The sequence below is a fragment of the Belonocnema kinseyi genome, chromosome 10 (genome assembly GCF_010883055.1).
Source record: "Belonocnema kinseyi isolate 2016_QV_RU_SX_M_011 chromosome 10, B_treatae_v1, whole genome shotgun sequence".
Classification (NCBI taxonomy): Eukaryota; Metazoa; Arthropoda; class Insecta; order Hymenoptera; family Cynipidae; genus Belonocnema; species Belonocnema kinseyi.
This window is the reverse complement of record NC_046666.1, coordinates 110404117-110418285: the sequence shown is the minus strand read 5'-3', so window position 1 is coordinate 110418285 and position 14169 is coordinate 110404117. Positions and strand designations below refer to the sequence as shown.

The 14169-nt window shown below is 33.7% G+C and overlaps 1 protein-coding gene across 14 annotated transcripts in view; it reads right to left on the bottom strand.

Moving 5' to 3' along the window:
• Positions 1 to 14169, bottom strand: part of LOC117181353 (phosphatidylcholine:ceramide cholinephosphotransferase 2-like) — a 115487-nt gene that overhangs the window by 9637 nt on the left and 91681 nt on the right. For all 14 annotated transcript variants that reach the window (XM_033373937.1, XM_033373938.1, XM_033373933.1 and 11 more), the window contains one exon: positions 1165 to 1439. In XM_033373937.1, the coding sequence (XP_033229828.1) occupies positions 1165 to 1439 (275 nt within the window). The remainder of the gene's footprint in view (positions 1 to 1164; positions 1440 to 14169) is intronic.

Genomic DNA, 14169 nt, shown 5'->3' with positions numbered 1-14169 from the left:
GGGGGGGGGGGGTGACCCAAGACCAAAATTAAATCATCACGAGTTTGTTTGTTTATTGTTAAATATTTATTATTCTGATTTAAAGAATATCAAATTTCATAATTTTATCAAAAAGTTACCGGTTCAAAAGTGATCTATGAATCTCTTCAGAATTTTTTACGCATATTTACTACATTTTCAAGACACCAGGTCAATTTGACCCTCCTATACGGTTAACGTAGGTAAGAAACAGCAATATGGTGATCGTGTTAAATTTTAATGATACAATTTTTTAAATACCAACCAACTTTCATTTAACAATCCCTTTCCTGGAGAATGCAGCATGGAACCGCCCCAAATTTTTCATTACGTTACGTTAATTGATTAATTTAATATGGGTGGGTGAGATCGTGTGAGCCTCTTCCTTACGCACGGGCTTTAAAGACTTTTGTGCCACACCCGTGTTTATCTCATGACAATACACCGAATCAGGACACCTTCGCCGAGTAAGATCTGGATGCATTTCGTTGTTTTTAACTTTCTGGAAATATACCTGTCGGGTGCCAGGCGTACCCCATGGTATAGTGGAAAAAACGTAGCGTCTCTAGCCAGGTCATAGGAGGGAACACGGCCATGTTAGTGTGGACGAAGCGGTTCTTCTTAGGCCACCAGGTACATACCCGCATACAGCGCTCTGTTCTGGAGTGTTACGTAAGTGTATGTGTGTGTGTTCGTTACTCGCAATAGAACAGCGACCAGCAGATCGAATAACCCATGGACATGGAGCCACTTCGCAAGGAGATCGCTTACTCTTTTTTTTCTTTCTTGGAGAATGCAGCATGGAACCGCCCTAAATTTTCCGTCAGATAAAAGCATTGCGTACTTTTTGCACATCCCCTTTTAAATAAACCTCCATTTATCTATACGCTACTGATCAGAATGTTGTTTCCAATTTAAAAAAATATTATAAACATGCTTGTCTAAAAAGCTGGATAATTTCCTCATACATATTTTTATCTCATTTTTTATCAAAACATCAAGTTTCTAAAACAAGCATGCTCTTAATCTGAATTTTAAAAGTGGACAAACAATTCTGATAATAAAAATTTGTTATTTCTTGAAGAATCTCATCAAGAATTCATATGAAAATAAGAAGCATTTAATAATTACAAATATTATACTTACATTCATTAATAATTAGATAACTCAATACATGTATAACGGTGTGGCCACTATAAATGTAGTCTCCACAATAAGTGTGCTTTCCATTTATGGATAAACCAAAACCAGATATTAACTGGAAAACCCGTTTTGTCACTAGTAGAGGGCTTGTGTTGTTGGCCTTTGGACTACAGAAATAAGTTTTACTCGCCACTGGTAAAACCGTTACATACATAGTTATACTTCTCATTAAATATAGTAGTCCCAATAGAAGAAATATCCGTCTTACGACAATGAATCTAAAAATAAAAAGGAAATAACTACAATTGTCAGACAAAATTTCGAAGAATTGAAGAACCTAATAGTAAATTAGGATTCACTTTGTGAAAAGTGAATGACTCAATGAAATGCAATTTTACATGCAAACAGAAATACGAGTGAATTCTTTTTAAAATATGGATACTTTTCCGAAAATGTTGTGTTTCTTCAATTTATTTCAGTAAAAGTGGTAGATGTTTTAAAAGTATGCTTTTAATTTAATATACATTTTTTTCCTTCACAAATAATATTTCAATAAAAGACGGAAACTGTTGGTAAATGGTATAGTAATAATTAAAACGTAACTTTCGGTATTCTTGTGATTAGTCACCGAAATAGTTTAGGTCGCCAAGCTTTCCCCCCTTTTTAATGCAAACGGGGGGGGGGGGCAGAAAAGCGGCCCTGTGACTGGTCACAGAAATAACTAAAGTTACACTGATTCCCCTTTCCAATGTCTCGTGAGGGCGGGGGGCTTTTACTGGTCTCAGAAATAAAATAAGTAACACCGCTACCCCTTTCAAATCTCTCGTCGATCAATGGCAGTGAATGTGAGAAAGGAGAAGTATTGAAGGGAGTTTCAAGGTAATCAGAGGGAATCGTTATTCGGAAGTTTATCAAATAATTTCTGAAGTTACAAAATAAAATGTTTCGATTAAAAATGTTCGAGGGAAGTAATTTTTAATAAAATTTTCACTCCAGAATTACGTCATGCAGTCAAAAAATTACAGAAAAATTTTATAACGGATTTTAAGGCTAAATTTAAATAATTTACAACCAATAAGCACTTGCAATAAGTCAACAATTTTTCTGTACATGTAATTTTCTACCACATTTATTTTAAAAAAAAGAAGACAAATTAAGCTTATTTTCTATGAACTTACATATATTTTATTTCTTTCAGCAAAAGAAAACTTTTTTTTATGACTCTGTTTACAACTCAGTTCATAAATTCACACTATTTACGTATTTAGAGTCAATATATCCGACTCAAATATTTTCTCCAAGTAATATTGTGTATGTTCTGATCGGTGCATATTGAATTCTTTAGAGCAATTGTGTAATTTTAACTTTAACTGTGTTAGGCTGGTCCAAAATAACGCATTTTCGAATTTTGACCATCCAATACTACAAACTGAATCTTTATAGTAAATAAACGCTTGGGTATTTTTTCAGATTTTGAAAATAATATTTGAGCCAGCGCATGGCATTCAAAATTTTGCAGCAAGCCACTCACTTTGGACTTCGGTACTGAGACCCAGACTTCAACCTTTGTATATTTTTCACCTGTTCTATCTTTAACCCTGTAGATTTCTTAGGAATTTAGATTTTATTCCAAATTTCTTCAATATTTAAAATTCTAAATAAATACGTAATATATTTATAAGAATAGTAGAATAAACTGTTAACAGTGATAATAGTTTATAATTTTTTATATTTTGCTTGTTATAATGAGTTTAATTTATGTAAATTACAGTCAAAATATCTATTACTTTTATTTCATCAACTATTTTGTTCAAATTTTGAACTTCAAAAAAATAAAAATTGATTTTTGCAATTTGATTTTTTAACTAATTCCAGTTTTGAAACAATTTTATGTTTTTATTTTATTATTTTTTTAAATTCTATTATTTGTATTAATGAAGTTTTTGACTCTATTTTTTCTGAAATTTAATTTCTTAAACTATTTTATTTTTCAAATATATTTTTTAATATCTGATAGATTAATATAATTGATTATCATTGCTTAAATAATAATTAATTAAGAGAATAATAATACTCGATGATAAAAGTATTGTAATTAAAATTCAGATAAATTTGTTTACAATTTAATTTTCAAATTTAGGATCCAAATATCTATTGCTTATATTTGCCTCTGGGAAATAATGGAATACTGGTATCCTTTTGGGTATAACAGACTATAACAGTTTCATTGTATAGTTTAAAGTATTTAAACGGATTAGGAATGATGTACCACGTTGCCCCACCAATCATCGTGTAGTTATTTAGGGACTCTCTCTACCTTTTAGGGACGAATCTCTTCTTGTTTTTGCTAATTATCTGATTGATATTGAGGTTTAAAATTATCCATTTTTAAATGATCAATTCTTAACTCTATGAAGCAAAAGTGTTGTAATTTTTTACTAAAAAAATATTTATTTGATTAGCGCATTGATTAGCGATGCCGCTTGTTCAGTTTTTTTTTAATCTGACAAAAATATACAAGAGTTTATCCATTATGAAGATTGAATTTATAGTAACGGATGGTCAAAATATCGAAAATACGTTATTTAGACCACCCTAATGTGCGTTTGTGTATATATATATATATATATGTGTGTGTGTGTGCGTGTGTGTTTAAAAAAGGGTTAAACAACCATCGCATGGTCCTACTGGGAGCAACGGCATTCTAAAAGTGACACTGGCTCCCAGTAGCACCGCGCTAAATCACACCTATGGCCACTTTTAACGACCGTGAGATGGGTGGTCACAGGGCACAAAGAAATTAAAATGGCAGGTCGGCGAAAAAACCTCGTATATCTTGGGTATATGAAGCGATCCAAGGATGACAGCTTTCTGCATTCATCTCGCAAGTATCTTGGCATATTTTTGGCATGCCGGGATAGCTTTAAGGTTACGAACTAGTGGTAGCTTCGCACCTCCGAAAGCACCGATCACAAGGAAAATTACTTTAATCGAATATTTTAGGTACAGTCGTTGGACAAGCAACTCTATCTCCTTCGGAGCATTCGGTAGGACAGCATCGCGATCAACACCTTAAGAACGAGAAAGATCGTAATAAAGCACTCTTAGTGTCGCATTATGTCTGTAGAGATATGTAGCTCCTCTGTGGGTGGGATACCCAGATAGTATGTGTTGTAGGTACTCAGCGTGTGCATGACTCGATATTTTCCAAATAAAGATAGTAAATCTAATTTTGTAAAGGGGTATCCCTCTCTATGCATCTCACTATGTGTTTATGAATCTGCGAGCTTCCTAACACACAGATAATTAGACTTTGCAGACGCACCTGTGAATTAGTAGGTTCTCTCAGCATCTTACTACACCTTTTTTTTAACCACGTTCATACATCTCTCTCCACACAGGCACAATTTTTCGAACAATCATGTTGTTTAGGACAGCTGTGAAGGTCTTATATAGTGTGTTTAAACGAGTGATTGTCTTGTAATTAGCTCAGTTGGACACGAAGCGACTCAAAGATCAAAGCTTTCTGCATCCATCTCGCAAGTGCGATGCCATATTTTTGGTACGCAGGTATGGCTTCAAGGTTATGAGCCAGTGATAGTTTCGCAAATTCGAGAGTACCGATCACGAGGACAATTACATTAACCGAATATTTCGGAGACAACCGTTTTTTAAACTATTTTTTCACAACGCTATCATGAAAATGGCTTGTCATGACGCCGCAAACACGAAAAGGGCTCTTTTCCTAAGCATTCTTACATTTTGCAACAGTTGAAGATGGATATAGGTCGATGTTTTCAGCGATAACTGTTGCATGATCGTCTCGCCACCTAAAGATATGGGAGCTTACAACCGCTAGGTAGCACCAGCTGCTCTAGTAAAAGTCTCGCAAAAATTCCAATTGCGTAAATGTAAAAATGCTTTATTATACACAAATGTAAATCCGAAAAACAAGTTTATACGAATGTGTCGGTCTGTTCGTTTACGTATGGTTGTGTGTGTCTATAGATTGTTAGTATGTTAGTTTTTTAGTATAAAAGAATTGACAGATTGGATTGTCCTTTGGTACACACGTTTAATATCTTAAAATGAAAGTCAAGTTAGTTAGCCAGCCATTTTCGATAAAAATTCAAAAAGTGAGCGAATTTTGAAGAAACGCAGGCAAAGTGTGAGGAGAGAAACCACAAAAATAGATTAGCAGAATCTGGCAGATAAAAAATGATCAATATCTGTAAACAGATTGCTTTCGGCTACTGAAATAGCTGCTATCAAAATGGAAGAGGAACAGCAGCTTCATATTGATGAACTTCCCTTGGAAGATATGGAAAACGAAAATTTGATTAAAGCTGCAGGCATAGGTGCTAGGGATAATGACCATAATATGCCAGAACCATTAGAACCACATCCGGATATTAATAACGATGATTTGGATAGCGAAATCCCAGAAAAACTATAGCACCTCGAAAGGAATTTGGTTCATACTTTACTAGAGTTTAGATATGTAGGGCCAACACTAAGGAATTCTCTGCCCAAAATGAACATCACAAATGATCTGCGTGCAATAATAGGATAACTCAATAGCAAGGTTTTACCTATGTATTTGAACGAACAAAAACTGTGTTAGAGGTATAAACTCTTATATACCTTTCTGCTGTGTCAACCGTTAGAACGTTGGGCAGCAGAACTAGACCGCCAAATGCAGTTTTGGTCCTAGCAAGGGATCGAGATCCACCATAGAAGATCAAGTTGGATATGGATCAGTGCCAGACCGCGTCGGTACAAGGAAAGTAGTGCAGGAAGGCAACAAAATCGAAACTTTCAGACAGATAAAAGAAGATTTTTTGTGAACTGAGTGTAAAGCAAAATGACCAGACAGAACCCGAATTCCCTCAATTGGAAGACATGACTAACTATTGATCCCGTATTTGGGGAAAAATGAACAGATGCAATTTGGACACTGCATGGTTCAAACTGGAGGAAACAAGGGCAAGTAATAGCACAACTTCTGGTACAAGTACCTGACGAGTGTGCATCTTGCGTTGGCAAGGTGTTTTCAGAAGATCATTGAACACCCAGATCTGATGCCAGGCTTTATGATCTAGGGTAATATGTATATGTTACCTAAAAAACTAGACGCTCAAAATCCATCTGAACTTGACCGATAGCCTGTCATCCAACCATTTATAAATGTCTTATAGCTATCATTCGAGATAAGGTATATTCTCATTGCGTCGAGAATGGTACCCTTACATAAGAACAAAAAAGATGTTGTAAAAACTCCCGTGGCTGTAAAGATATAGTCACTATAGACACTGTTGTCAAGACTCAAGCTCGTAAGCATCCAATAAACTTACACATGGCATACATTAACTACAAGGAAGCGTTTCCTTCTGTGCCGCATGCCTATTTGCTTGAAATCTTAAAACTTTACAAAAGCTGCCCACGAATTATTGACTTTCTAAGTCATGCGATGAGGCTCTGGTGTACAAGAATTAAGTATTTTGATCATGGACAACCAAGAATAACTAATGCACTATGGTTCTGTTTAGCGTGGAACCCATTGAGCGAAACACTAAACAGCATGTCTCATGTGTTCAAAATTCATGATAATGAGGATGGTCATCAAGTGACCCATCTTCTGTACATATATGACCTGAAGCTGTACGCAAGTTCAGCCCAGAAACTGCAGCAAGTGATTGATGTCATAAAGCAGTTTTCTAATGATATCCACATGGAGTTCAGACTAGATAAATGCAGACCAGTGCATTTAATCAGATGGGAATTAGGGACCGCAGAGTAAGAGAATGAGTTCGAAAATGACATCGAGGCAATTGCTGCGAGCGAGTCATATAAATATCTGGGAATTCTTGAATCGAAGAGTATTCAGCATACGATAGTTAAGACGAGCCTAATGACCACCTTCACTACGAGAGTCAAAATGTTGCGTAAATCTAAAAAAAAATAATAGTCTTCTAGTCTTCATAAAAACTTAGACCCTTTCCATTCGGAAGGCTCTGTATGTACTGGAAAATGTACTGCCACCGTATTTGAGCATTTTGGTGGCATTGATGCATTTTTATTTCATTACAAGTTCAATTTTCCCTCTTTTTATGTTGAAAAACAATCAATTATTCAAGAATTATTTTAATGATACGCTTCACTCTATTATTAATAGCATATCTAATGTATTTAAGTTTGAATGCCCCAGTAATCGGGACTGTCCCAGTAATCGTGGAACTTGGTTATAATTTGAATATACTATTAAAAATATATGTTAAAAGTAACATTTAATGATAAAACCCACTTATTTTTAGCATTTTATGATAGCCAATAGAAATTGCATTTATTCAAATTAAATAAAAAGAAAAAAATTGGCATCAAGATGACTTTGTGAAAATCACTTCCAAAATATGTGCTGTCGAAATGAATTTAAAAAAAACCAATTAACTGTTTTATTGGAGAAACCACATTTAAAAAACGCCTAATAATCTATCTTCAGTCTGGTGTGGAAAAGAGTTAATTTTATCAAATAATCTTTCATTTTTTGGCATTCTTAACATAAAATAATACAACGATATAAAAACTCATCCCTTTCATAGCATTTTCTATCGATAATAAATAAACAATCTAAAATCAGTAATTTGTATTTTTTCATTTAATTTCGAAAACAGATATTCTAGAAGTATTTTTCAGAAAGGAAATGCATAAAATGTGTACACAATTGATAGAGTGAAGCGTATTATTTAAACAATTGTTGAACAATCGATTATTTTTCAAAAAAAAGAAGAAGTGAACTTGTAATGAACTAAAAATGCATGCTTGACACCAAAATGCTCAAATAAGGTCGCAGTACATTTTCCAGTACATACAGAGACTTCCAAATGGAAAGGGTCAAATTTTGCATGATCATTACTCGTGACCTATATGAGCTAAAACATTTTTATTTATTTTTTATTTTACGCAGAATGCAGTCCTCTACAAATTATTTTTTTGCCATTTTTCTGCGGGATATGTACGAAACTGCAATTTTTGCTCTTTCACCACTTTTGTAACTTGACGAATGAGTGAAGTATTTTGAAAAAACTGAACATGAGTAATTTGCCCTGGAAAATAGGTCAAAAACAGTGAACTTTGAGAGGTTATAACTTATGACCTATTAGCGCTAGATCATTGCATTTTTTTAGAATTACTCGAAAGTACGTCTACTTCAATTTAACTTTGGAGTTTTTTTTTCTACGAAAACACGATTTTTGGAACTTTTTCCAAAAATATCTCTGGGACTCTCAGGTAGGATTTATAGAAAACTTGGAATTTGAATCAGTATCTTGAAAATGCATGAAAGATGCAATCGCATTTTATTTACATTATGATTCCAATAGACACCCATTCAAAAGACATTTTTTACAAACATAAGTATCTATTTGGCGGGTGAAACAGCACGCAGCGACTCGGCACCGAAGTTATCATCTCACACGAGCACGATCTATTCTATTTGAATGCTCATATTTTGTTAACCAATAATTCAATGGAAGTAATGCATATCAGAAAACTTCACTATATCCTAATAAGTATTTCTCTCGCTGAAAGTTCGGGCTTACTCAAAATTCTCTCAATGGAGGAAGCGTTTGAAAATTGTCTATGATTATTTGGATAATGTTTGACAAAAAAATGTATAACTTTCTTCTTTAACAAAACCGATAAATTTTCTAGTCTTTTGTAGCGAGTTCAAGTAAAAATATTTACAATCAGTTATAACTTTACGTAACCTCTTTCATGATTTTACGTAATGAATAAGAAATTTGTTTAAATATGTTGCTTTTTATATTTATATCAGTAAATTCTTAATTTAAGCTCGATTAAATTTAAAATTTTACAACTTTTCATAAATATTTAGTCCTTGAACGTTGTTAACACTTATTTTCTTTTAGATATTACTCAACGCGTATTTTACGTTTTATAATGTATTTTGCATACATAATATGTCATAAATGCAAAGAAAATGTTTAAATAGTACGCTACGAATACAAATTATCATCATCTAGTGTTTAATTACATAGGTCTTTTGATTTTAAAAAGGGGCCCGTCTCAGGATACGGGGTCGCCTAAGACGGAATAAATACATATTTTGTCAACATGGAAGTTCATTGCATTTTAAACATTTACTTAACTTTTAAGCGTAGGAACTTTGTAAAGCAAACACCAAACTATGATATTAATAATCTCATTTGCTTCTGAAGTTCCTTAAAACAACTTTTTTGCTATAAGAAAAAAGATGCGCCATGAAATTTCCAACAAAGTAATATTTTGAAAAGTTTAATTTTTTAAAACAATTTGCAAGTACACAGGAGCCAACTCAAACGACCTGAAGCGTCCTGGGAAACTTCATGCGGGGTTATAGAATCCGGAGTCTCAATTCAATAAATCTAAATCTTTGTCCAATTTATCTATAAAATGTGTAAGTACAACTCGATTTTTCCAAGCATAATACTTTTCTAAGAAGGAGTCACTTAAGTGAAGTATAGACAATTTTTAAAGAAATTTTAATCTATACCCCTTCAAAGCATTAGATAAGACTAAATAACCGTATTTACCTATTTATTTATTCATTTAAGGTATTCAGTGAACTGCAAATATACAGAGATGGTTAACTACACAAACTTGAAACTAAAAAATCCATTTTTTAAAAAGTGAAACTTCTTAGGGCGCGGTACGGGATATTTGCACGAAGAATGAATCCAAGAATCATCACGTTACGTCACCCTCAAGCCGGATAGCGGGCTGAACGCGCCTATTAATGAAATTCAAAGAATTCGTGAAATGTATGGCATGTATGAATGTATGAAATGTACCACATTCTTCCGCAGTTTCATTATGTAATAATTCGTGATTTCATGAAAAATGTATTTAATTTTTATTTTAGGGTTTTTCGGAGATACCGTCACCAAATCTTAAGATCACAATACTGAAAACCTTACAAAGGCAAAGAGGCTTAAAAAAATAAATGAAAGAAAACTCTCGAGCTCGTTTCTTTTTTAATAATTGGTACGGTGATTGTTTCTGGTGTAGATTCTAAAATATAATTAATAACGTTGGAGAAATTTCTTTTTCGAGGAAGAAAAGCTTTTGATTTTTCAGGCAAGTCTCACTCTGACAATCAGTGCCATTGTCAGAAAAATCGGAGCTAAAAACTTTTAGCTTGATTTAAAAAGATCAAAAAATTTCTAAATCAATTAAATAACATGACATTTGTAGTTGGTAAAAAAGAAGATTTATGGTTGAGCACCTTGGCTTTATTTTTAAAACAATAATTAAGATTCAAAAGTCTAAAATGTACATTCGTGGTACTTTCATCCACTAATTCTTATGAACCACAATGCGGGCGAACCAACATTAGAGAAAGACAAATTTCTGTGAATTCAGATAGCTTCGTTATGTTTAGCAAATGAATCCTGGGCGAGCCAGGGGACAGGCAAGCCAATCCCAAAGAAAGCTTTAAATTTAATTTATAGGCAACTAGCTACTATTACTCACACTCACTTAAATTTTTTTTTCTTGAGAAATATTGTTTTCACATTTTCATACTGTTGGACAAGCATACACGCTACAACTTATACCCGCATCGCGTCGCGAGACGCACACATCTTTTTTAATTTTTGAAACATTTTTATTGATCATTTGTAATGTTATTGATGGTTTCTTTTGAATTTTTATGAAAGACTTTTTTAGGATTATTTCTATCGTTCCCATTGGACTCAAGGACACAACAAAAAGATAAACTTTCTACACAGATCGAAACTGAAGTTTCCATGAATTTATTTTCATAATGAGTTTTACAGAAATTGACAGAATGTGGGGTTCAGGCATTAATAAAAATGACAGTCAAGTTAGAAATATAAAAGCATTGTATGCATTAAGAAGAGAATTAAATCAAATTGAATAGCATAAAGCTTTTCTCACAGAATGTAAAAATCATGGGGTTTTTTTCCGACAAAAATTATGATATAAAGAACAGATTAGTTTTTAATTTCACAAATATAAAAAATCGGACAAATTTTATTAAACCACAAACAAATTCAAAAGATTGTATCTAAATTTGGTCATAAACACCGGTGACACAAGAATTAATAGTATTTGTTTCATTTAAAATTTAGCAAAATAGGGTTGTTATTAAATCAGGAAAAATTCACCCATAAGACTCTACACTTTATTAAAGTATAAGCGAACAAAGCGTTCAACTTTAAAGCTACACTAATAAGAGATTTCGCGTGCTTCTCTTAATTACCGATGTTGCTGGCTTTTATGCTCATTCAACACTCTTCATTGTTGACGCTTTTTCGCACAACCCAGGCTACAATGCAAGACTCTCCCCACTCTTGAGTACCTATTTCCATAAAGCGTTAGAACTTTTTGTGCGCACCAAACTTTTTGAATTTCCGGAAATTACATATGGAAAAAACCGCAACTGCACATTAACACATTTCTTGAAAAGTCTTAATATAAACACATCCCATCAATAAAATCAAAGAAATTGAAGCAAGTAGTTAAAACCATGAAAGAGATTTAAAATTTGTGAAATTTCAGTTATACGTCAGACAATTAGGTATTTTTAAAATTCTTCCACTTCTAATTTTACACTTCTTTTACTTGTCTTTCAATATCTCTACCTTTTTGTTCATTTAACCGTTTATAATTTTTTATTGATGTTTTAGCTACTCTTCATTTCTTTATTACAAGCTGTACTGCATTCTCCCTTTTATAGTCGGCGCTCTACGCGAGCGGATAAATCCGTCGCATTATCTTGCCTGTCGTTGTAATTAACTATGCACCGCGTACATGGGCGTCTTTTCCTTGGTAAAATTCTTTAATATTCACTAAGGGTCAATCTATATGCTTTGTATTATCATTACCCGCTAAAACTACATCGCCAACTTTTAACTCTTTAGAAACTTGACCTTTACGTTTTTTATGGGTTAATGCGCTTACTATCGGCGAGAAAATTCGAGTCCTCTGGCTTTGATATTGAATAAATATGTGAAAAAAAGATGGTAGGTTAATGAAAAAGGTCTCATTTTAAAGGTGCAAATGTACGTTAATGAGCCGAAAAGTAATATTATGAAAAATTATTTGTAGCTTACAGATCTGAAAATCTGATGAAAAGGAAATTTGATAGCTTTTAAAAACAGTGAACTTTGAAGCATAGTTTTTTATAGAAAAAATAATAGGGAAAATCTGCAAAATTCATGGTGGTACATTACACATTTCTGAACAGATTGCCGTTGAAAAATTTACAACATATAAATGATAGTTCGTTTTTTGTGAATAAATATGCGAGCGCACTATCTTCAGTTATATTGAAGATAATGAAGTGATTTAAATTGTAGATAGTTAGTTGAACTATCTGTAATAATTTACAATTAGAAGGAAGTATGTGCTTCTTGTTGTCTTCGTACAAATTGCGATATTTGAAGTCAGTTTTTTATCTAGGAAAGCAAGTGCGAGAGCCCAGCGTGGTGCCGTTTTTCAGGGGATCGGCCTAGGTTTTCCTTAACACAGGGAAAAGGTTTGAAGGCCAGTGTGAGGCTCGGAGGCACAAGTTGGGTAGGTCGGGTTGAGTAAAATAGAGGACAATCCCCTGAAAAAACGGCACCAAGCTGGGCTCTCGCACTTGCTTTCCTATATAAAAAACTGACTTCAAATAATTTTTTGGAATATTACTTTTCGGCTTATTAACGTACAACATTTGCATCTTTAAAATATTTCCTTTTTCATTAACCTAACATTTTTCCTTCACATACTTATTCAACGTCAAACCCAGAGGACTCGAATTTTCTCGCCGATAGTAGACACTAATATCTAAAATGGCGTAAATCTTGCTTAATTTTTTGACTGCAAGTGAACCGTTTGTTTATTTCTACTCTTTTTAATTTGTCCAAATCTATCATTCCGATCTCTTTCAGTTCTTACAAAAACATTGATTAGGTTAATGTTACAATCTCACCAGCACTCTCAGGTAAATAAGTAATAGGTCAAGAATTTATTACCATTTCACAATTGGTTAACGTCATCAACATTTCCTCGTAATTTAAACAGGATTTTTTAAGTGAAGGCTGAAGAAATCTTTTCAGTGCACCAATAAGAAGTTCCCACAAACCTCCCCAAAAAGGCGCTGATAGAGGGTTAAGCCTCCACTCTATCTGATGTATCGCGAGTGATTGCGATGTTCTTATAATTTAGTGCTTTTAATGAGTTGCCCAAACACTAAAAATTCGTGCCATTGTCACTGAAAATGATGCTCGATCGACTTCGACTAGATACGTGTCGTCATAATATCATTAAAAACGAAGCTACATTCGAAGAATTAAGAAGTTCTAAGGAAAAAGCTCTATAAAACGCACACGTAAAAATACATATCCAGGCCTCTCGTCGCACAAGTAAAAATACATATCCAGGCCTTTCGTCCGCCTTTCAGATAAATTAGACCCGCGAAATGTACTCCTATCACCTCGAACATCGCGGCTACACATATTTGAATTATCTCTCTAAAGACTTCTCGCCCCAGCGGCGGATCCAGACCTTGGTCTCGGAGGGGGCGATCGGGGCGTATAAGTCGAAAAAAGCAAAAAAAAAAAAAAAAAAAGGATATTGCGGGGTCGAAAATATTAACACATGGAAGTTAAATAAGTAAAAATACAGCTATATTTTATATGTACATATATACACAGATACATCGCATACATTCAAAGTACAAAGTCTAATCTATGTTTTCTAGTTGAAGCAAACCGATCGATAACTCTATCGACATTCCGTGGAATGTCGTAATTAATATGCATTAATCCTAAACCAGTCAATCTTTCATCTGAGGTTGTCGCTCGCAACCATGATTTTATTCGCTTCAGCGAAAAAAAGGACCGTTCCCCACTTGCAACGCTACACGGTATTGCGATGAAAATTTTCAGCAATACAGTTATAATTGGATATATAGTTGAATCACAAGCTGCAAGCAAGTTC